Raw genomic sequence first — 26,582 nt, forward strand, 5'->3', positions numbered from 1 at the left:
TGATTGGCGCATGATCTGTTGGGCTGGGGTATGCAAATTTTGATTGACGTTTGTAGAATCTACGGACTCGTTAAGAAATCTTGCGAATTTTATTCAGCTCAAAATGTTTAACGACAGATAACTGAATAACAATCATGAATATCGATATGGAAATTGCATAGAACGGTGTCATTTCCACAGAGCTTTTAGTGCAGTAAATCGGAAAGGTCGAAGTTTTAATTTGGCCAAAACGTACTGGAAGAATGCATGCAGTTCACTTACAGTGAACATAATGTTATGGTGTGTTTCCGTAGCTGGCGATAAAAGTGACGCTTAAAATCCGGACGATAAAACCAGGTTCACCGTAGTATGTACTTTGCATAGTCTATGGATTGTTGTATGCAGAGTAGGTACATTTTTACTATGAAAGCAATCAAGCCTTTTATCAAGGCCCCGTAAACAATGGAGAGGATGGGTTTTCTGAATATGTAGCCACCGAAACAGGAATGGAGTTCGTGTATATACCAGTCAGTTTATTCCCCTTTTGTAACTGCTGCCTCAACCACCCTGCTTGTAACAGGTGTGATATGCGTATTAGATAAAAGAAACGGCTGAATCGAAGGCTCGCCATCGTCACCTCGTCGAATGCCTTGATTTCCTCTTTTCATCCGTTGTGGTTGTTAACTTACGTCAAATGAAATCAATACTTCCCGTTGACGGTTATAAAGGCTATACACGACATGGTAAAGAAAGAAAAAAAGTAAACCTATCTTAAACTATAAGTGCATGGCAAGAAACAAACCAGGAACATGTAAATGCTCAGAATTAAGATGTTGACGATGTTAAGTTTCGTCAATCTCATATTTGCACATCTAAGTGTAATGTCTTGTATATATCCCTCCTTCCATGCAAGAGCATTATAGCCATAGTTTTAGCGAAACTTCAAAAATGCACATACAAATAAAATTAAAATACTAAAACTATAAAGTTCAGCAATCATTGAAAGTGACAATGTTTATCGTTCATATGTAGAAGCATTACTGTCGTGCGATATATCGCTCTTTATATATATTGTACTGTATCGTATATAGTTCGGTGTTTGGGATGTGTATTGCATGCAGGCTTGTAACTCTTTCGGGTCAATTCAGACCTTAGCTATACTGTTATATGTTGCAAGACTAAGACAATGTGAATACTCGTGACTATTTAGTCAAAACTTGCTAAATCGCCACAAAAAAAAAACAAAAAAACACTATACTGATTTTTTTCTTTATGCTTGCATAAACTGTATACTAATGTTATGTGGGTCGGTTCTTTCTATATTGCGACATGGACATTCGAGTGGGCGAGTTTGTCACCGGTGGCAACAATATACTGCTGACAGCAACGAGGCCAAAATATTTTGATTTCAACGTCGTCGTTTCATCAAAATCCACCCTCAGATCGGTCTTTCGCATGACACCCCGGTCCTGTTGGGTTGTGGTGTGGTGCCACATGGTTGAGTAGTGGTGCCACATGAGTGGATGGTGGTGCTTGGCACCCCAAGAAACCTGTAATTTTTGGAAGAGGTCAAACCTTATTTGGAGTCAGCGGAAGACAAATCCTGAAAACTTGGTAAACACAAGTTATTCCAAAAGTAAAACTACCCTAATATCAGTCTCACAGAAGTCTTGGAGATATTGTGAAGATATCGCCAAGCTCCCCGTTGGCGTTCTGCAGTGTTCGTTTAAGGTTTGATCTTAGATCGCTATGGACTTGCAAGTTGATCGAAACGAAAGGATTGATTACCATAAGTCATTGCATAAACCAAGATTATGAAGGAAGTAAGAAAGGAAAGTGAAAGAAGGAAGCGAAAATGATCATAAAATTTCTCCGGCCTTTTTCCGCTTGAGAAAATTACTACAAAGAGGATATACGAGCAACTTTACAGAGAATACGTTTTTATTGTCCATCATGCGTATATATATATATATGCATATGTGATGTGTGTAGGCTGGTCACGAATCCTATATACCAGTTTCGTTTGGCTACAAGTATATAGATATCCAGTCATAAAAGAAAGTTTTGAAAAGATGCCATGATATTCCGGTGAAATTGTAAGGACCGGTTATTATTCTTTGATAACATCAGCTCATAATATGAAGCTTTTAGTTTCTTTGTTCCTTGTAATTTCTATCCGTATTCAAATGTAGAAATTAAAACAGAGAAGCGGCGCTTAGCATTTTGTGACAACGTCAAACTAATTTGTAGGCTCTTTGGTCGATGCGCCGTTTGCGTGCTGTTGTCGCAATTGGCCTGTGATGGTCTCTCATGTTTCAACGTGAGCGTCACTCAGTGTTGTAGAAACCATACCTACATAAAACCGCGGGGGCTGCACGATCATCAATGCTCATTAATTGTGGCGCTTTGAAACAACAACGAGTTTTGGTCTGTAACAGGCCAACTCAATTTTACACAAGCGTAACTTCTTAGTTCTGCCATATTTACGCACGTGATCAGACTAGAATTATTCGTTATCATTATTATGTAGGCGTATATACCTCCCTGGAATTTTCACGGCTTTTATGTTTGTTATTCATATCGGCAATAACCTGAACAACGAGAAAAAAAAATGAAGGGTTTTTGCATTTCGAAGTTACGAAACAAGCATCTGATATATAGCTGACGGGAATATTTCATCTTTAAGCTCAGAGCTAATCTGATGTGTGGGCGATAATGATTTCATAACATGTCAAGCGTTCGATAAGTTCATAAATGAATTATTACATATAGGCCTAAATGATTATAGTGAAACAAAGAGTGACCAGTCTTGGTGAAAAATATAAGTAGAAGAAAGTGAGAACGGGAATCGTTTTTACAAATTCAATAAGGAGTGGCCCGTTTTGAAGAAGATATATATCAAAACAGGGAAAACGGGAATAATTTTTTATATTTTTTTACCAGCGTTCTTTAACAGCGCTTTTGTACGGTTGCTCGCAGTAATCGATATGAATATTAAAAATGTAATTTAATAGTCGAGAGATCGACTGTTAATGTCGTATGGTTTTCATATATATACACGTGCACAAGTCGACACTTTGGCTTCTACCTTTCTTATGTACTTCCTGGGCCATCGTACTTTCTCCTAATTGTTTCCTTGTATTTTGTATTTCGCGTATATGTGTTATCATCTGGTGCTGTTTATTGTATATGATGTTGTCTCATGTGTAACTTTTCAGGACTATGGTGTATATTGTGTATAGACTGAGTATATATGCTTTATCCAAACGACATCAATGATTGATTAACTAAATCGGTTTGACTCGCTGGTACTGTATACGCAAATTACTGTCGTTTGGTTACTGAATGCTATACTTAATGGTGGCCTGCATGGTCAAATTAGCGCGCATAAAATAATGTGAACTTTTCTTTGTGGTAAATAATTACCTGGCGATATTTTCCACGTGTTGTCTGCATGGTTTATTGAGTTGAGTACTTTGTTATGAGGAATTGATATTTGATCTCGGTTGATTAAAATGGTTGAAACTTTTTTATAGTGCCATTATGTAGTATGGGGGGGGGGGTAGTTTGGGGGTATATATGGAGGGAACGGCCGGATCACGTGCCTGCCGAAGTAGTCTGTAAATTGTAATTTGATACAAGTTATCGCATAATCTGATAGTCATACTCTGATAGTCATATGGCAGTACTTTCCATACCAGCACTTAGCGACACGTGGGGTGTATAGTCGATCCGTTTGAGGGTATATATGGAGGGAACGGCCGGATCACGTGCCTCCCGAAGTAGTCTGTAAATTGTCATTTGATACAAGTCATCGCATCATCTGATAGTAATATGCCAGTACTTTCCGTACTAGCACTTAGAGAGCCATTTTCTCCATTATGACATCATAGAAAGCCAAATAAATTCGCAAACTTCCATTCGCAAACCAGTTAGGGAGGTTATCATACATAATGGTATCATTTTGCGTGTACTATATAGACAATATGCCATCTGCTATTTGTAGCGGTATATCATTTGACCAACCATTAGACTGACAACATTCACCTCACCATTTAAGAGAGGAACAACATTCCCCTGATTGCCCCACCCGCCCCCTCACCCTCAGTAAGAGAGATAAGTGACCTTCGCTCCACCATGCGAGATAATGCAACATTCGCATTAGTCCACGCCATGCATGAGTAGCACCAATAGCTCCACCATTAGAGATAATCATGTCGTTGCTCCAGCATTCGCACTACACATAAGGCTAATCCAAGGTAAAACCTGCCTGCTACATCCATGGACAATACAACAATGTCATAACTATGGTTCATAACTGTATGCAGTTAAACCATGGGTCCTACTTCCATGGTAAAACCATGGATAATAACTGTATGCAGTTATACTAATATGTAGGCGTATCCTTGGGAAAATACTGCCACGGTATAACCATGGGTAGTGTTATAACAATGGTTAATCACTGCATGCAGTTAATACCAGCTTGCAGGTGTTACCATGGTTAATCATTTCCACGTTATAACCATGGTTAATGACTGCATACAGTTATAACCATGGGCAATACTAACTTGCAGGTGTAACCATGGTTAAACATTTCCATGGTATAACCTATGACTGCAAACAGTTATAACCATGGGCAATACTAACTTGTAGGTGTAACCATGGTTAAACATTACCATGGTTAATGACTGCATGCAGTTATAACCACGGACAAAACTGTCTTTCAGATGTAACTATGGGTAAGTACTTCCATGGAACAACAACATTCGCACTGCTCCATATAGTAACATTTGCTCCATAACTAAGCAGCAAAATGTTACCCTATACAAATATGATGCAAAAAACGGTCGAAATCCTTGCCTAAGCGATTACAGAAATTCTTCTCGGAATTTGGAACAGCACACGTACTAGTACCCTCTATATAACTCAATATCCTTCAATGTACTGCAGCACACATCATAGTGTAGACACACACACACGTACGATCAGCATGTGAACTTAACACAGCCGGATGTATCTGCTATAACATATGGTTGTTTCCCGGAAGTTAAGAGTACCGCATGATATTACGTTAGTAAAGTAAGTCCGAAGATAGCAGGCGATCCAAGTACTACTACTACTATTACACAGCCTCCACAGTGTTGTTAACATACAATGCAGCAACAAGCAGTGTTCGAACCAGTACGTTTATATTTTATAGTAGCAAAAAAATCTATATCGACCAGCATTGCATATATCATATAGAGGAATGGATTATTAACATTATTGTGAAATTGCCTTCTGTGCCGTGTGAATTACAAAATGCGTAATCTTTGAACAGCTGTATGACAAGTTGTTTGCTTTTTTTCCCCCCTGGTCGACAGATAAGAAAAGAGGAACCATCAAAAACAGGGATAACCAAACAACGTTGCTATTACAGAAGTCAGCAGAATATAAACTACGTACAACAGTGCATTCCAAATTTGAGCCATTGGATAGTATATATCGAGATGAGTGGGTCATCCCCTGCGCCTCCAGTGGCGCATCAACATTCGACCAAGGAAAATTGGTCTTTCAAAGAGTACAAAACAGGTTTGTGAGACATTTTCCCTTTCCTCCAACCCCCCCCCCCCCCACCACCCCCTCTCTCTCTCAACTGTTATGATAGTTATAGTAGGTAACCTTTTCAGGAAAAAAGAATAGCCCATGTTTTAATCTTGGGAGTTTCATGTGGTATCCTTAAGAAGCTATACCAGCACAAAGGTACCACATTGCAATTAATGTTAACGTATACAGGAATTACGTATGTGTTTGTGACCTACAGTAAGTTGATTCAGCATGTGCGGTAAATACCTGTTGCTCCATTGCTGACAGTGCAAGTGTGATAATTAATTTACCAGCATTATTAATATCGTTTACTGTACCGTCGACATAAATCTGAAAATCCTGTGAAGCTTTGGTGTTCAACGTTTCAATAGCATCGCCGCTCGGCTTCCAAACCAACCAACCAATGCATCATGCATTTAATAACGTATAACAGAAGAAATATGGACCAGTTGTATTTTACTTCATAAATTAAAGTGTAATGTTCTCATTAGAAATAAACAAAGAGTCCTTTCTCATGAATTTTGTAAACGTGCAGCGGCTTAAGCAGGAAGGTTGTTTCCCGAAAAGGAATGTTTAACTTCGACTATCCAGATACATTATACACTTCTGTAATATCTATTCTACTGTAAGAAACCATTTAGTTTATTCCCTAATTTGTTATATTATTTTGACATATATTCAAGTAAACGACTTTGTGAATTTCCTAGGCTTTGTATAGGATCAAAGACGATAATGATTTGAACACTTTAGCCAATGACCGAGAAAAAAAACGAAAAAAAAAAAACTGACCAACGTTGGTCGTCGATCTTGGTTGCGTACGATACTGCGGCACGATGACATTATGGTATTACCATTCATATTAATGTCTAAGATAAAATCTACGAGAGTGCAAAATGAGGCCGCCGTGGACTCTGCACTTAGTGCGGTATGGGTGCATCTCATATCCTCGGTGCATCCCCGTGTATGAACTGTGAACCAACATGTGTCTCTCTCTGTAGGCTTATTATTGTTTACAGTACATTTTATCAACAACAAGATACCACCCTTCTGCATGATCACACATTATAGACTCAGTCCTGCCGGAGAAAGACTCAGAGCAGAGATTTTGCTCAGTGTTTGTTGTTGTCATTCTTTGAAGGCTATCAGTGTATAATCCGCCATGTTAGAAGGCTAATAATGACTTCAAAGGTTTCAAAATTACTTTCTAGGGGGTTCCCTACCCATCCAGTCATTCGCATGTATACATATTATTGAAAAGCGACAGTAAGTTTAATGAGACATATATAAGTAAGATGCACCGAGGGAGGTATTTGAAAAAAAAAATGTTTTAATTAGTTTGAACATTAGTGACTGTTATTCCAGTTCACCGCATATTTGGCAGATATTACTGATGACCTGTCGTTTCTTTCCATTAAGCATTGTCTTAAAAAACGACCAATCTTCCATGGTGCATTAACGCATGACGTCATCACGTATATCAAAATAATAATTTTCGTACAGGCCTATATATACTCACTGAATAGTACAGGTATATACTGAAGCTAGAATGGTCAGCTTCAGTGACTTCGCTCCTCGCTTACCTGTCTCCCCACAACTTTAGCACTATCGTTCTACCGTATCTAGAATGAACTTATAACCTTTTAACACTATGGCCGAACCCTCTAGCCAATTACCTCCCTTCTCGGACGTGTATTACATTGATTTGTCCATAGTCGGTTTCATTTTGCAATTGGGACAGGTAAATCCGCGTTCATTTAGCAATGTCGAAAGCGTAACTGTCATTTCGTCCAAATGTTCGGCGCATCATAAACATCTGAGCTTGTCAATTGCGTAACCGTTTGACACAACACTGTTACAACATGGTGTGGTAGGTAGCTTAGCTACCTTTCAGATGCCCTTTATTTCCTGAGTGGTTCGACCTCAACTAACAACCTAACGAATTGAGACATCAGACATATTATAGTATATAGCATGATCTCAAGACTTTTCACTGTCCTTGCCACGCTGTAAGATCACGAATGATATCACTAGTTGAGTTATACTTGTTTTCTATTAGTTCAATATAGTAGGTTTGAATTCATGCAGGTAGTATTATATCATTTTCAAGGGAAAATTCCATGTTGACGGTAAAAGTCCCATTGCGTGATACATATTTGCATCTGTTACGGAAGTTACACATTTGTATAAAGTTGTAGCATGGTGTAATGATAAAATAAACGTATCGGCGTATTATAACATTACTATACCGCATAGGTATTTATCGTGAAATATAGTTCCGTTTCCATCAAGCTTGAGAACCCCCGTCTGTCATTGTGCAAGATCACATTTAGCTATATATACAACCTCAAGATGCCTGAATTTTGTTATGTCATTATATCACGTGATTAAACGATCTGGGTACAGAATAATCGGCTAATGCAAAGACGTTCTCAGACCGTTGCGACAATTTCATGGAATGTTTAATAGCACAACGTCCTCTCGTTATACTTCAATGTAATTGTTGTGACAGTATGTACATATCCTATCCTCTCTCTATCCGATAGAAACAGGATACTGATACTGCTCATATACTCTCATTGCGAGTGCTTAGAAGCAGGACGTGAATGTACAGTATATAAAAGAAGAGCAAAACAAAATGTCTCAAAAGTGAGTGGACATTCTTTTCAGTTAATGCCGATATTGTGTAACCCTATGTTTACATCCGATGTTTAATCGGGGCTGATTGATTTTTAACCGTCTATTTTTAGGTTATCATTTACAGCAACGTTTGCCACAGTTATTTTTCAACTTTCGAGCTGGTGTACTTTAACACGCAATCTGACTGCTCGAAAGCGGAAGTATATAACTACAGCACGTTTTTTGGACGTAAAACTTGAACTTGGATACTGTGTTGACAAACTCTGTACTTTATATAAGTAGTGGTTCAGACACCCTGTCGCTCTGTGAAATCATAGGGAAAATCCCGTAATGGACTGATGTCTTACGAGGGACCCCAGTCAGTAGATATACAGTCAAGCCCGCGACGGAGAAATTGCATGCATAATATATGGTCGGTATATACCCTCGATTGTATAAAAACAATGGAACACATAGGTAAAAAAAAAAACAACCTTCAGTGCCATGTATAAAGTGTTAAAATAGCGAGCGGTAGTGTTTGTATTATCAGATGACAGGATACAAAGAGAAAGCTGCATATTTTTTGGTATGACTCGGAAGCCTCAGATATTATCTTAGTGTGTAATGGTCTAAAATAGTTTGATGACGTTATTCATATACTATACGTTAAACACAGTTATTAACCTTGGTAGTTTGGGCTCTTCGAAGAAATAGTATGTACGGTTGTAACTGACTGCAAATGACACACACACACGCACACTCATATACCACGTAACTGATCGAGAATGAACCCCCGCCCCGCCCTTCCATACACACACCCATATATCAGGTTATACGTGGAGAATACATGCCCCTTGATCGAGAATGATAAGACCCCCCTGACACACACACACACCCACAAGCACACCCATATATCACATGCAGGGCTAACTTAAGGTTTGGTCGTTAAGTTCCCCCCTATAGAGACAGATCATCATGTCAATTTCATTTGATTTAGACATTAACAAGGAAACAACCAAAAACAAAATTTTGCTGAAGACACTACTGCGCCTTCAGCCAGTCACGTGTTGGTACCGATATTTATACGCGAGCACTTGTCTTAGTACCATATTGTTGCATCGACGGGGGACTTTCTCTGAAGACAAACTGATAAAAGTTCATGCTTGAGAAATTCGCCGAAGCTGTGTATTACCTTTTTTTTTTAAATTTTCGGTTGTAGTAGGAACACTAAGGCGTTGACAGCCTTTCATACTGGATTAATTTTCGGTTCTAGTAGTAACACTATTGCGTTGACAGCCTTTCATTTATAATGTATATGTATCTCTATATACAAGCATGTCCGACCACTTGGCTCGTGTTGCCCGCTCACTTCCTCCTTTGGCAACAAAATGGCGCTCTCATTGATTTTTCAGTTCCTGGTTCCGGGTTGAATGTGTAGTTGTGTTACCGATTTCAATATATTATGACGGAAATGCTGCAGTGAATGATGACATTTCTATAAATGCAACACACCTGGGAATGACGTCATGTGGTGAAAGGTCATTTCTTCTTCGTTTATATATAGGGCTGTGTTCGTCATGCAGGATTTGGTATAGGAATCAATCTTGATTGTTCGGAAATCTATAAGCGAAATGAAACATAACTGGGATCATCTTGTCATCGTTACCGGTTGGTTATGCGTACAAGGAAGTGTGAGAGAGTGAGACTATATATCTCAATCATAAAATGTTACGTTTGTATGCTAATGTGTATCGTTATTGCTTTCAAAAGTATAAAATATAACTTAACTTTTGAATTAACTCTAACAAAAAAAAAAAACATTATACATCTCGGATGTTAAACGGGTAATTGCTTACAATGAGTTTCAAACAATGTCAATTACAATAAGTTATGTTTCATAATATCCCATTTTAATTGAAATAATAGAAAATAAGGTTTGTACAAATTTTGATATTGGAAATGTATGCGCACTCTTTATGCCACGTGCAATCGTTATAACCGAGAATCCGGTATAAAGTCTTCTGTATATCCCATGTCTTATATAGCTTGCTAGAAATTACTTAAAAGTTTACAAAAGTACGTGGAAGGTTTTGACTCGCCTAATTTATTCACATGCATTGTGGAGCATTCAGTCAGATAACTTAATGACTTCGTGAAGAAATAGAAAAAAATACCTTTTTGACGTTTGAGCATGAGTGACCATCATTTGACGTTCTATAGCATATTGGGGCGGGGAGGGGGCTCGGGGGAGGGGGACTATGATGATTTTTAACCGCACATCTGTGATGGGTTTTGAATGTCCGTAATGAATTTAATCCTGTTAAGTTTAGACTAAAGCCTGATCGAAAAGTGCACATCCGGATACTCCGAGTTCAACAACTTGAAACTTCAAATCAAGTTTGTAAACGATTGAATACAACGTAAACATTTTAATCCTAGGCAGACCACTTTGTACTATATATGGGTTCAACACGGATCCGCGAACACATTCACGGAATAATGGGTAAACCCGGATCAATATCTCGGTGCCTTGTACAGCAGTCTTGTTGGACAAACAACATATCAGCTGGAACCGGATCTAGTTAATTGGGAGATAAAACATGTTGTAAATGTAAGCACTCAAAGTAGAAATATGATCACCTTATTATTAGCTTTGTGGATTCAATTCAATACTGCTTTGTATAGCGTAAACAACCGGGGCCCTTTACTTCTCAATGGCAGCTCCCTGCGTGTATTAAAATAGGGAGATGTTTTCCATAACAACTCCCTGATTAAACTAGGGAGCTTAAAATGGAAGCAATTCGTTGGCCGTTTGTATTGACCACAATTTATTTACAGATGTATAGACGAAAACCGTGTCCTCCAGCTATAGCCTTGTTTAACATGTGCGGCAATGCGATGGAACCAGGGGGCTTCGGTGGTAACGCTGGATTCTACGTCTGAGTTATGGGGTTTTCCCCCATGAAGTACCACCCATACATACCTTTAGGTGTTTGAACTGACAGATAACCCAGCTTTAACAGTCACATTCAAAAGGTTCAGACTGAAGCTTACTATATTGTCTCATCTTTATCATATCACTCCAGACTTTCCACTTACTACATGAGAATAGTAACTTTACGGTGCCCGATTGGTAGCCACATACCTATAAGGAGAAAAGGGATTTCGTAACATTTAACGAAGCATTGAAGAGAAGCGCGAAGTCGGCTTCTTGTTAGACTCATTCCTTCTTTTCTGTTTCTTCGCTCCCCAATTCGACTGCAGTGTCGTTCGAAAGTTTGGGTACGGTGCTGAATTCCGATAGAGGGACCAGAGGAAGGCGGGGGGGGGGGGTGGGTCATCTGTGATATTTCATTGACGTGCACTTCGTTGTATTTGTATGTTCGTCCACGGTAATGCCACCCTGACGTCAGAGGGTCAGTTCCCTGGTGGTCTTCCTGACTGGTGGCATGAAATGTTGTTACAAATATCACTAACAAGTTATACTTGAAATGATCATTCATACTTATATATTTTTCCTTTCCTTTTCTTTTTTTTTTCGACAGAAAACAGTGAAGAACACCCTGGAGAAACAACACAACCGAGGCCTGTCCAGAATAACATTTCCTTTCATGTCAAACCACGTACGTATATTGTTACAACTCTACGTCTCTGTTAATTGCACTGGAAATGTTTGGTTGCGTCATTGCAGCAATTCACGTGCCTATGATAAAGACACGTGACATCAACAAAAACGTATGGCCTTTGCTGTTATAATAGCACTCAATACGATGGTTGTTTTCCCCCCTCTCCCTGCTTCCTGCCAAACAAACTCAGCGGCCGACTAGATCAGTTATACATGTGGCAAATCTTGAGAAATGCAATATTGAGTCAAACGCCGACAATGCCTATACTATTGCTCAGCAAAGGGAGATTTATTTTGTTATATTTTAATTTGGTTTAATCCGGCATGTTGATATTTTCATGGCGAGTATTATTAGATTGCAGTTAATAATCACATTAAGTAAATGTCAATGAGCGAGTGAGTATTTTGATTGTGAGTTAGTATTGATTTACTTGAGTCAAGTGAATATTGATCCCAGGTGAGTATTAATTCAAATGAAATAGATTATATTGTCTATACACTTCCATGACCGAATATAGTTTATGATATCACTTCTATGTATTGGTAACACGCGAAAGGAAATTGGCCAAAAAAAATGAAGGCGGATCTGACTAGTCTAGGTGGGGGAAATGCTTAAGGGTTTTAATATCATTACGAAATTTATGAAAGTGATAGGAGCCCATATGTACGCCTATATGTATTTGTAATTTTTGTTTTACATGCAATGTAACATTTCATATTTGACCTGGTGAGGCGTGTTCACATTTATTGTAAGCTGTCTCTTTCTATAGCAGTGGAGAGGAAATGCAAAGTTTCAAAAGAAAATTAAAAGCGTTTCCTTTGTGGAGAGGATGGAGGGGAGTAGGGGGGGACAAAAAGGAAGCCCCCCCCTTTGAGTTGAAAGGTATAAAGAATTTGATAAAGATTTTGAACTCGTCTGTTGTGACATTACTTGACAATAAACTAAAGCTAACTCTCTTAACAAGCGTATCAGACGACGAGGAACAATATTATACGTATATAACCAACGAAACTTACAGTTGCAACCTTTAATGAGTTAAATTTAATTGATTGTGGTTGAGACTTGTTATGATCATGGAACCGTAATATTCTAGATTATAAGTTTTAATCGACGAATTGTCTAATACGGTTGGACCGGTTTACTACCGAATCCGAAACATAATCCTTTCCGCTTTCTCGAATTAGTGAGTTTCTTGTGTGTATATGGCACATAGACAGTACAGTATAACTTAAGGGCAAAACTGTCAACTTATATAGTTAGGGAGTTTATATACATCACGAAGGTGTCTCGGTCCGTCAAGATATATACGTATGTAAAGTAACATGTTCTCTTCCCCATTTTCATATAGGCTTATTAAATCTTCTCACACTCTCATCGTTGAGAAGAGTAATAAAATACTTTAACCTATAAGGAATATAGACAGGGTTCCTCCTTACATATCATCAGACCCGAGAAGAGTAGTTAAGGACTTTAACCTATAAGGAATATAGACAGGGTTCATCCTTACATATCATCGGACCCTGAGAAGAGTAGTAAAGGACTTTAACCTATAAGGAATATAGACAGGGTTCATCCTTACATATCATCGGACCCTGAGAAGAGTAGTAAAAGACTTAGACATGTAAGGAATATAGACAGGGTTCCTCCTTACATATCATCAGACCCGAGAAGAGTAGTTAAGGACTTTAACCTATAAGGAATATAGACAGGGTTCATCCTTACATATCATCGGACCCTGAGAAGAGTAGTAAAAGACTTAGACATGTAAGGAATATAGACAGGGTTCCTCCTTACATATCATCGGACCCTGAGAAAAGTAATAAAATACTTTAACCTAAGGAATATAGACAGGTTCATCCTTACATATCATCGTACCCTGAGAAGAGTAGTAAAAGACTTAGACATGTAAGGAATATAGACAGGGTTCCTCCTTACATATCATCAGACCCTGAGAAGAGTAGTAAAGGACTTTAACCTATAAGGAATATAGACAGGGTTCCTCCTTACATATCATCGGACCCTGAGAAGAGTAGTAAAAGACTTAGACATGTAAGGAATATAGACAAGGTTCCTCCTTATATATCATCGGACCCTGAGAAGAGTAGTAAAAGACTTTAACCTAAGGAATATAGACAGGTTCATCCTTACATATCATCGGACCCTGAGAAGAGTAGTAAAAGACTTAGACATGTAAGGAATATAGACAGGGTTCCTCCTTACATATCATCGGACCCTGAGAAGAGTAATAAAATACTTTAACCTATATGGAATATAGACAGGGTTCCTCCTTACATATCATCAGACCCTGAGAAGAGTAATAAAAGACATTAACCTATAAGGAATATAGACAGGGTTCCTCCTTACATATCATCGTTGAGAAGAGTAATAAAATACTTTAACCTATAAGGAATATAGACAGGGTTCCTCCTTACATATCATCGGACCCTGAGAAGAGTAATAAAAGACATTAACCTATAAGGAATATAGACAGGGTTCCTCCTTACATATCATCAGACCCTGAGAAGAGTAATACAAGACTCTAACCTATAAGGAATATAGACAGGGTTCCCCCTTACATACCATCGGACCCTGAAATATAAATACGAGACCGCGATTCGGTTATTGAATCTACGTTCTACTTGGCGATAAAAAAATTAATAAATCAATAAAAAAAATACCGCGATGTTAAGCTGTCGATTCTCAGAATCTTGTTTACTAGTCGAATTAATGTAATATTGAAATCGCAGTTTGTTCGAAAAATAGTTATACGACACAGGTGAACGGTATATGAGGTTGAATGGAAGTCTTGTACTTGGCCAGGTATCACAGTCTTCTGTTGAATTGTAATATATGTGTAATTCTCTGACATGGCCCCATACTTTTACAAATGTCAGAGTTTCACAAAGGTTATACAGGTGGTGCTTGTTTGTTTTATGGAGTGCTTGTGTATGAACCTAACAGGGAGAAATGGGTTGGAGGAAAGGGGAGGGAGGTGTTTGGGAAGTGGCAGAGGAAGGGCACTGGGGAAGGGCGAGTATAGGGTTCACGTTAACACCATCGAAACTAAAGTTGAACTATATGAGAGCAGTCGTTATGTCTCCTTGCGATGCCTTATCATTATTATAATTCCTCTGTTTTTTTTGGGGGGGGGGCGAGGAGGGGGCGGTGTTATAAGAGTGATGTAGATAACGAGGTCCAATTTTACCAGGAACTATTTGCATCCTCGTTAGATATTATACCACTGACGTTAGCAAATTATTTAAGTCATATATAACTATCATTGGTAAGTTTATATGACTTAGATATCATTTGTTCATACTTAACAATATTAACGTTGTAGCTTGAAATTCGTGAGTTAAACACCTTTTTTATTGTTTAAATTATTCGCATTTTGACTGAGCTCGTCTCCCACATCACCAGTATATTTTCCGTATACCTGACTACTACCCGGTCCACACATACGTTATATTTAACATTGTGCTCCTCCCACACCCGCACATTCACATAACTTCCGTCTCCCAGCCAACTTCCTCTTTCATACGAATTCGTGAGGTCTATACAGCACCTCGACCTCATCCGAGTATAACCTGCTTTATTAATGAAGCGTTGGTTTCCAATGATGAACCAATTTGTCTTTTAAAATAATGGCCATGTTATACTCTTTAATTATACTGATACTGATTTATGTAGGTTGGAATTCGTGAGTACAACACCTTTTGCAAATAGCTAATGATATATATATATATATATATAGATATATATATATATGAATATATATATATATATATATATATATATATATCATATATATATATATATATATATATGTATATATATGATATATATATAATATGTATATTAATAGTTTGATCCGGTATATACCGGCCGGAATTTATATAACATACATGTTTTGTGTTAGTTTTAAGGATACGTCTGGCAGTCCCCTCCCCAAAAAACACATCTAGTTGCTACTCAACTGCACTCGTCCACTCTCGCTTATCGTGTCATAAAGTGAAAACCTTGTTCGCATTAGCGGATGGTTGGGGGGAGGGGTTCATAATAAAAATAATACGCTAGTGCTTTGAGTTTTGAGCTTTGGTTTTAGTGGGATGGTCGTGTGCCTATAACTTGATTGAGTACTCAGGTCCTATAGTCTACCCCTTGGCTGCGTCACCGCTGCCCGCAATACTATCCATGCAGTTTCAATCAAGTATAAAGTAAAATAGTAGGTCAAATCAATAGTCGATATTGTGTTCGATCATTCAGGTGGCTGTCTTCGCATTATGCATGGTTCTACTATGCATGGTTCTACTTGTAGAATATGTACATATATATATATATATATATATATATATATATATATATATATATATATATATATATATATATTATACAGTGTTGAGTATAACGCTGTTTTCATATATACAGTGTACAGGTTTAAACTTGTGTTGTCACTGTAAAATGGAACCTGGATAATATGCAAACAATGAAATGAGTTGCTCATGGCGGAAGTGTACTTATTAGTCAGTCGGTTGAACCGGTTATACCATACCGCCCCTTTCCTGCTGAATCTTCCGCGTGACTCCGGTTTTGAAAGGGAAAAATGCCGGTCATCGCGATGACAAACACGTACTAACTGGCGTTCTGCCAGCATGCAAGTACAATGTCTAGGGGCCACAAAGTTAAAAACATGTATACGTATATCCTATACTCTGCACATATGTCTATATACTGCAGAACATAAAAATAGTGTAATATGTTATAAAGTTCTTCTTCTTCTATGGTAATGACCAATGGTGTCGTCACAGTTAAAGATAACGTTAGGTGACAGAGGTGTGTGTCTGTGGGGAAGGAGGGGGGGTGGGTTGTGATGAGGGCGGAGATCATTTCAAACTGTTAGAATGAAAAAAATAGCCTGTTAGATATAGAATTCTGAATCTATGACACCGAGCAAGCACGTCATGTTTCATTAGTAGATACTTTCTATTCTATTCGATGTATAGAAGGCAAGGTGAAGCTCTATATCATGGTCAGTATGTCGTGTATGTGTGTATATTGTATGTGTGTATGTATCACCTTGGCTTGTGCAAGTGTGGTCCACCAGCACGAGATAAAGAACTTGTTGTTTTGGTGAAAGTCAAAGGTCAACAGAGGTAAAACTCTGACACAATGACTCCAAAGCTCAAGTACTGTTCTTGTTTCATTGGAGGTCGAAGGTCATTCCACGTCAGCAGATATCAAACTCTTTGAAAATTGTAAATATAAAAACCTCCAAAAGTATAATAATAGCCTACTGATGTAATTTCCCATCAAAGTTATCTCGTAAATAAGTGTATCGTTCTTATACCAACGCTGTATGAAGAATTTCTACCGCAGCGCAATTTCAAGACCACTTACTCCTAGCCCCTTCCCTCTCCTTCCACGGATAAAAACAAACCACCACCTTGAAATCAAAGTGAATATCGCAGTAAACTAATTAACATATTTTACACATCTTTCGAACATCTGTCGAACAGACCATTTATTCGCACAGTTATAACATATAAATTCAGTAATTGCAAACACAACGAAGCATATATCTTATAAATCCCTCTGATTGTCTGTCTGTCCATAATTTTATGATTAATATTTTTTATCATGATATAATTATGTTTTAGCACCGGTGTCTATATATATGTACATTTGCTTGTTTCTTTTTCTCTCCGAAACCAAACTCCATATTTTGGTATATATGTATATATATATATATATATATATATATATATATATATATATATATATATATATATATATATATATATATATATGTATATATACATACATATATATACCTATGTTACCCTGCAGGATATCAGAGCTTGCATAACGATAAATATATATGCCATCTTTTAAGATTCACTAGACATGCTAATTTAACCTTACGATTCTCAGCAGAGTTTAAGCCGCATGGGTTGTTAATCAGCTGATCAGAAGACCCTCCCCAGATTCCAACCTGCATGCGATTGCATTAGCTATATTTTTTTTTATATTCACACAAATTAAATGATCTGAATGGAGATATTTTGGCAAAAACTAAAATAAATTATTTCTTCTATTTCGTGTGTTTGTGTTTGTATGTTTGTGTGTCTGTGTGTGTGTCAGCAGTGTCGCAGTGCTGACGATTTAACTATTCCCACTGACGTTGGTTAAACTTTTCTTTACTTCCTCCATCGACGTCATGATGACGCACAAGACTACAGTAGAGTTACATTGTTGGCCGACGTATACGCGATCATGCCCTAAGTCGTGATGTGTACAAACTAATTAAACATTTAAGACGCATTAACTAGGAGTGTGGTTTGTGTAATACGCAAATTTAATACCACTACTCTCTCTGCTTTATCATTGTTCCATGAGGAAGACAACTTGAGGAAGAATATCTGCTTGTGATCTCTCAAAATTTAACTACAACCGTCGCTTGGCTATTTGTTGATTATAATTTTGGGGGTGATTCTTTTCCAAATGCGTAAAATCGCTGAAGGCAAAAATGAAAGAGAACGGGAAAAAAGAATGATAGGCCTATTTCTTTTTTTCTATTTTTATTCATTTATAAATTGAGTAATTATGAGTGAAGATACAATTTAATTTGTGTGTTCCCTTTATTATGTCGTTTTCTGACATAGACAACATTTCAGCAATGATATTATACGTTAATATTAGAATTATCGGACTCCGCAATGAGTAAAAGCTGGAAAGGTGGTTAGAGGTGGAATTAAAAACAAATAATAATAATAATAATAAAAGAAAAAAAAACTTTCTGGTTTCATTTTAAGTCGCCATATGAACTGCCCGGATAATTCGTACAGTTTCATGTGGAGCCTTGTTAACGCTCTGCTTGAGCCCTTTCAATTCCGGAATCCTTGTAGGTACCTGTCTCCGCACATCATCCATACTCTCATGTAACACACATATACGCTGTTTTCATATATTTTGCAGTAGATTTAAAGGCTACCGTTCATAACGTCTTTTCATAAATTCTCAGGCTACAATTATAGCGTGAAACACAGCATGAATAATGTAGAATCACTCTATACCGTGGAATACCCATAGCGCCCAACGTTGCGTACATTCCATTGTATAACTAACGTGGCTTGCATATCATGTTTTAACAGGGTTGGTTCATATACATCACTTGATTTTTTGGTTAAAAAAAATGGGGCCTGATTCAAATGATTTCAACGTTTTCGTTGTTTTTAATATGAAATATATATATATATATATATATATATATATATATATATATATATAAAATGTGACACTTAAAAAAATAAAGTGAATAAAATAAATAGTGTAATTATTTTATTTCATTTTGATTTAATTTATTTAATTAAATTAATCTGACAATAAATACCAGGTCTATAATGATAAAAAATAACAAAAGAAAGTAAACTGTTGTCCTTCGCTAGTGCTTTGTCATCTTGGAGCTACTCCACTGCTCTACATACACAAAAACCTCCAGCATCTTTTTTTTTTATACAAAAGTAACTACCGAGTATACTATCAGAAGCAGAATCCAAAAGCGTCAAAATTGGTACAATTTATGACGCAAAATGTGACGTCGGTTGAGTGTCACGTAAAAAGAATTCTAGTTCCTCATGGAATGACAGTGTGCTGGCAAGTAATGGGTGAAAATGAACTTTTGTGACCAGTTGGGAGATTTGTTATGTTAATTAAATATTCATGATCAAAATAGCATGACTGAATCAATGACAATTCGATTTACATAAAAAAGAATTGGTTTCATTTTTGGCTTAAAAAACTGAAATATACAAAAATCGCCAAAGCCCGTATTGATATCATCCCTGAATAACTTTTTCTTGTTTTATTGTTGTTGCAGGAATGGAATCTAACAACATCACTCTATGGCAGTTCCTTCTGGATCTCCTGGACGATCAAAACCAACGTCACCTGATCATCTGGACGGGACAAGATGGCGAATTCAAGTTACTGAATGCGGAGGAGGTCGCGCGAATGTGGGGCCTTCGGAAGAACAAAACTAATATGAACTACGACAAGCTAAGCAGAGCTCTCAGGTACTACTATGACAAGAACATCATCAAGAAGGTCATGGGTCAGAAGTTCGTCTACAAATTCGTCTCGTTCCCAGATTCAGTGACCGTTAGACCCAAGGTGGAGGTGAGGACTATTGCCGCAGTCCGACCTAGCAGCTATCCGAGCCCGGCTCCTGCAGTGGTGGTCAAGCAGGAAGTGGGATCCGTGGTCACGTTGGCGGCGGTGACCGCAGCAGCAGCTAACCCTCTCGATCGTAACCTTCATCGAGAGGTTCTGATATCGAGATCCAAAGCCGCCGAAGAACAACTCCCTCTCGACTGCTCCGTCAAATCAGTGTCCACCTCTTCATCCCTATTGGTACCCTCCTCGTCCTCTTCGTCAGCCATTGATAGCAACTCCAGCAGCTCCATCAAGTACCACCAAGGAGCAACCGCTAGCAGGGAGCGATCACCAGTTCGATCGAGTCCACCACCGCCTTACCCCAATCGATCCGTGTACCTTACTGAATCAATCGCATACGTCACCGAGGCTAGGATGCACAACGAGCCCAAGCTTGTCGAGAGTTCCGAGAGACCTCTAATAGTCACGACGTCGGGTAAGAATTTCATGTACACGACGTCGGCACCGTCTGTCGGTCCCAGACCGAAATCTGCAAATAAACATAAACCGGTTCAACTTACGGTGCCGCCGATCATCTGCGCTACTCACTCAGCAGGAAGTCCCGGTTTGACGTTGTCCTCATCTCTCGGTAAACTTCATCCTAACAGTCCGTCTTACCTTAATACCACATCGGCAGTCACAGCTCTACACACCCCGGCCTTACCCGCTACACCTATCATGGTTGCCTCTCCTCTGTTAGGCCAAGGCGGCACGCCTATTCTTACCCAACACGGTACTCCCTTGGTGCATCTTTGGGGAACATTCAGCCCGTTACCGTTAAGTCCTAGCGTAACGACTAGCAATACTTTTCAATTTCCAACATTAGTTAACGGACTTACTGGAAGCCAAATTGCGGTATCTGGTATGCCTATGCAACCGATAACACCCGTATTGTTGACACCACCCACGTCGAAAGGCATTATCGTGACTTGATCGTGAATTAAAAAACCACTTTGAAGAAATCGGGGTCTCTAAACAATTGTGTGATTCAAGAAGAACAGAAATCTTCGTTATATATATATATTATTTTTTTAAAGTGTGACATATACACTTTAAACTTCTCAATGAGCCTTGGATTTTCAAAGTTTCGTCGCGTGGACAGGTTGTGAAAACAAAGATTAACACTCAAACAGAGTAGTAAGTGTATAGTCCACAACTAAAAGCGATTTCCGATGCATGTTAAAGGACCTCAAGCAGGACTATCGGATGGAACAAATCAACAAAAAAAAAAGCAAATAATTTTATTGTTTGGCTGGTATCTGAGAGACAGTGGTACCCCTAAAGCGTTACCAGTAGGGAGTAAGATCATCACGGTCCGAAGGGGATGGGGGGGGGTGGGAGGGGAGGGGAGCGGTTGACGTAGGGCCGTATTCATGTGCCAAAGTTTTAAACTTGCCTATACATACCTATAATTGACAACGACCCCTGCAATGATGGTGACCCTTTGTTGAAAAGACACAACACGTGGCGGTGAAATTTGAATTTTTTCAAGGTGTGTAGGAATATTACGGTTGTTGGGTTAATTTGCATGTTGTGTGTATATATAATTAGAAGGTAGGTATATATAGCTGTATAAAAAGAAATCGCCTTTTTTTTGTTATCAACTCTTTTAACTGCAAAAGCATCGATAGATGCAATTTATTCCTATCTTTCGAAATAACGCAGATATTAATAAGCATCGATACGGATATGATTCTCAGAAATTTTTGACAAAAGATGATATTTTAGAAAGAGAATGTAGAGTACAATGTACCAAAAAACACGTTTAAAACAGACGTCTTTTTCGACAGCGCATTTACAAATTCGCTTTGAAGCTCGAGTTTTATTTTGACGAAATGTTGATAATGGCTTTTTTTTTGCTCTCTTTCTCAGTGAGTTTTTAAAAGACGGGATCAGCTCAAAATAACAGAAAAGTTATTTTTTGAACAAATAATTAGTTTTTTAATTTTACTATTTTATTTTATGGACATGTTTGCATCAATATATTTTTGCCTAAGTTGAAAGTCGAGTAAATTAACACGTTGACACTATTAAAGAAATGAGTCAGTAAACTAATAAGATATGGTCACCTGAGATTTCTCACCAATTAGAAATGCATTTATAGGCTTGGGGACCTTGTATATGAATATCAATCATGTTTAACATTCCTCTTCTTTCCGTAATGCCATTCCGCTGTCAAGAAGACAAAACCAACAATAAGTAATATATTTAAAAAAAACATACTACGGTCAATGTTAAACTCAGGCCAATGATGTTTGTATGTATTGTTTCGTAAAATCATGTTAAAAATCATGTTGAGTACGAATTGGAATCGAAGTTTATTCCTCGTAATGCCAAAAGTCAGTTCATGCCTATACGTTGAAGAATGATCATTTTAAATTCTTATACCCTGCACCGTTCTGCCAGTGACATTGTAATTTTGGTGTGGAAGCCAATATAGGTTAATGTTCAATGCCTGCATTATATATATATATATATGAATATATATATATATATATATTAATATATATATATATGTTTGTTTGTGTTGTGCAACACTTAAAGGAACTGCCTCTTGAGACGATTCACCCAGGATCGAAACGTGAGACATTCTTTTAACCTTCACCTCACTTGTGATTAAATATGAGCAACTCAAATGTGGCCTTTTCCTGCCATGACAGGAAGGAATCATCTTTTGATGAGCGCCCTCTGTGGGTTCGGGTAACTTGCCAATGCCAGATATTTAGGGTTTGAAATTCGCCTGTACATGCGTAGGTGTGATATCGTAGGCGAAACGAACAGGAAGCTCGCTCTGTATGTGCAGTATTATCATTGCTAGGTTGTACTAGATTTGTCTTAAATTAATGATGTAAGAGAATAAATAATATGACACTTAAGTTTTGTCCTTGGTGGTGTGAATTCAAGCAAACCTCACACTTACACAAAATAAATAAATAAATACCCCGAAAAAAATAAATACTTAAGACCAAATCTAAATCTCCCCCGCTAATGTCCCTGAAACAATTCACATTATGTACAAATGTCGTACATGCTTTCGTTTGCTATGATCCGGATCTTAAAACACACGTAGGCTACACAATGTATGCGCGGTTGGGTTCATGAGATGGTTGGTGTGGTAACCATTCGTTCAATTCTTGCATGAACATTGGAACAAAATGGAGTCGTTGTTCGAACTGTGATGATGTATAAAACAACTTATGGTGAATTCACCATCCCTTTTTTAAACAGTTGAATTTTCAATTTCTTAAATTTTAGCAAATTTGCTTAAAGCTTCTTGTGCATTAGGATAATTTGGTGAATTACATATTTGATCAGACAACCGATAAGTTTTGTGTGTGTTTGTGTGTGTACAAGAGTAAGATATACAATTTCTTGGATGCAATCTTGACACAATGATATGATTTAAGTTATTTTATTAATTTGATATAATTTCGTTATGATTTTTGTTTCAGAGGGTTAACCTCCAAGCCAGCTTCATATTAAAGTTATCTTACTTTTATCGGTAATTCTGTTTTACCCTTGTATATAGTATTTTACCTGTAAAACACACCATTGTACGTAAAACACGAAAGTGTGCAATTTGCCTTCAAATGTAAATATCATTTTCTTAACTTATTTAAAGGAGAAGAACAGAGGAAGTTAGCGTAAGATTTGTAAAACGATACAGCAATTTCTGATATATTTGTAAATGTTGTCGAGATGTTAATTTAATTATCTTATTTTAATAAAGAAAAGATGAGCTTTTAATACCATGCTGGCCATGGAAGCTCCTGTTAACTTTTTTTTCTGAAATAAGTAATACTGTATTGTAAGAAAACAAAATAAGGAAAAAAGAGAAGTTCTCAAAGACGGAGTAGCTGATTATACGTCACTGGTCACTTGGCCTATCAGATACCGTGGAGAGATACTATCTTAGTAGTAGGACCAGGGAGCTGCTACGTTAAAGTAGCAGCTCCCTGGTAGGATTGAACACTCAGAACTTGTGTGTTCGCAGGATCAGCAAATCTGGGCACGAGAAGTGGTAACTGGGTGAAAGGAGGGGTGATTGGGTATGGGGAGGGGTAACTGGGTGAGGATTTGCGGAGGTTACATGACCAGTACTGCAAGAAGCAGAGGAAAGGTTGTTTAACTCGTTAACGATGTTTACATGGTGTCTCTGTACACGTGTTCTTATGGTATAGTTTTACTGATGACGAACTTGAACTTAGAAGGATTTTTTATTGGTTTCTCCAAATCGATCTTCAACATCATGTTGGTGTTAAATATGATTAGTAACGTTTAATCAAGTAAAAGCTAAGATGAAGGAGATTTGGTTTGCGCATGCTCAGAAGTATTTATATCATACAGAATAGGGTGTGGTTTATGTCTAAACCATGCATGTTACACACTCACTGCGGGCGATATACGTATCCCGCACTCATTCTAAGTATATAAAGAGCAGTTATAATCTAGTTACTGGCATATATCATAATGTATTCACCACTTACTTCCTCCTTATAATGGGTGAGCTGTGTTCAAGCACACTCTGTCCGGTGACAAGCTTTTCCGTTCAAAATATCGCTTGTTTGATTCTCTGTAACAGCGTCCTTTCGCAGGGGGGAAGTGTAATTACCTTTTCTGTCTAAACATCCGGGTTTGTCTTGAAAAAGAAAGGGAAGGATAGAAAACGCCAGGTTTTATCACAGCGTTGGAATAACGTACACTTGAGCCGGTCAGAAGGGGGGAAATCCCTTACTGATGTTACGCCAACGTCAATACACATGTGCACACACCCATTATATAATACGCTGTTGTCTGTTTGACTCTTCCATCGCATGCATGTACACACATTCCATAATACAACTTTTACTTTGTGTATTTTATCCTATAGGGTGTATGACGACAAAATGGCAGCTGTGAAGAAAAAAATGTGTACATTCCAAGATATTCCGTACACGTGCTTAATAATATTTGTGACCATTTTATCTTCGAGGATACGAGAAGAGTGTTCATGTGATTTACATCCATATTTGTTGTTTTTAAACGTCAACAATTATTTTATTTTCACCTTTTAGGTTGTCGAAATCTACAGAGAGCAAGGAAAGACCACAACCCTTTTGATTTTTTTTTGTTAAGGACAAACAATTCATGCATAATTCCATTTTGTGACGCAACTTTGTAGTTGTAAGTGACGTCACTCTGTATATTATTAATCAGTGACATCACTTCTTCCTAGCCAACTGAAATAGCACTTACGTCACTAACGTGATTACGTCACCCAACATGGAGGATATGTGGCCGACTTGAAGATCAAGAGCTGATTCTCTGCAGAGGTTACATCCAGCTTACTTTATAACACTCGTTCAAGTGACGTCATCAGATGGGCCGAAGCTCTGGGCTTAGGAGCAGGGTGGGAGGGGAGGGTGGGGGGGGGGTGTTGCATTTAGAGATATTCCGCACTGATGTTCTGCCTTGGATTCTATTTTGCAATGACCATTTGTTTCTGTGAATGTTCTTTGTTTAGGTATATTTTGTCTCTCTCTATAAAGTTCATTTTATTCAAACCTTATCGGTTCCTTGCATGTTAATTTTTATTTATTTTTTTGTATTATTATTATTATTATTATTTAATGCTATATGAAGCCTAGGTGTGACTTGTAATATAAGGGTCTGACTGTTCACCATATCCGAGCGGTAACTTTTATAGTTAGATTTTACAGGGAAAACGTAGATCATTCATTAACTTGTGTCCTTCGTTGAAAGCAATAAACCTTCGAGATGGACTATCTATCTGTATAGTAAAAAGTGTACGTAAATGTATGCTGTTAAACGACTTGATCAAGCGTTATTTGAATACACATACATGAATACGGGAAGCTTGGTTGTATTCTACTGCAGTTGAAGAACTCAATGGTCTCACAACTTCTTTTTAGTGTACAATTACTCTTGTTAAATCATGGTGCGAAGAAAAGTCAAATATTGTAATATAATGAGGCGACCAAATCTTATCTTGCACACTTTGAAAATGCAAATTTGTAAATAAAAGACAACTTTTAACTTTGAAAGGATCAAATCTTTGCCTATTCTTGTCATTTTTTTTGTCTGTTGTATAATTTTGTACTTGTCAATGCTTTTTTTCTCGAATTTCTTCCTTTCGCTTTGTTCCACCAATCTCTTCCAAATCGAAAGTGAATTTACTGTTCACCTTTATTTGGTTCTTAACGAGAAGATGCTCTTAGGCATCACCGCTACATCGTCTCGAATATCTACTAACCTTGCAGAATAACACTATATAACCAAACTTTTATATTGAGCCGTCATAATAGGTGTTTCGTAGGTGATTCGAGCAAGGAATATTTTTGAGGATAATTGATAAATGAAGTACGTCTTTTTTTGGTTTCCCCGAAAGGGAAACTATGGAGTCAATCTTACCGACATTGCAATATTGTGAGGGGGACCGCGGATTGTAAAGTCGACAATGACTAAAACGCGGGTCGCAAAAGTTATTAATAAATTTAATTTAAAAAAAATTAATTACTGTTAGTGTTAGATTCGTCCAACTCGGCAGCATACAGAAACGTACTC

At 37.8% G+C, this 26,582-nt stretch overlaps 1 protein-coding gene across 2 annotated transcripts in view; it reads left to right on the forward strand.

The window, feature by feature from the left end:
* LOC139960976 (ETS domain-containing protein Elk-3-like) overlaps positions 1 to 26,070 on the forward strand; it is a 33,771-nt gene extending 7,701 nt beyond the window's left edge. Inside the window, exons 1-4 of one of the 2 annotated variants that reach the window (XM_071959720.1) lie at positions 5,014 to 5,160; positions 5,343 to 5,550; positions 11,727 to 11,804; positions 19,684 to 26,070. In XM_071959720.1, coding sequence (XP_071815821.1) covers positions 5,134 to 5,160; positions 5,343 to 5,550; positions 11,727 to 11,804; positions 19,684 to 20,951 — 1,581 coding nt within the window. In that variant the 5' untranslated portion in view covers positions 5,014 to 5,133 and the 3' untranslated portion in view covers positions 20,952 to 26,070. Of the gene's footprint in view, positions 1 to 5,013; positions 5,161 to 5,342; positions 5,551 to 11,726; positions 11,805 to 19,683 lie in introns of those variants that run through there. The other variant, XM_071959721.1, reaches the window with a different exon arrangement.
* The last annotated feature ends 512 nt before the right edge of the window (positions 26,071 to 26,582 follow it).

This window comes from Apostichopus japonicus, chromosome 20 (assembly GCF_037975245.1).
Source record: "Apostichopus japonicus isolate 1M-3 chromosome 20, ASM3797524v1, whole genome shotgun sequence".
NCBI lineage: Eukaryota > Metazoa > Echinodermata > Holothuroidea > Aspidochirotida > Stichopodidae > Apostichopus > Apostichopus japonicus.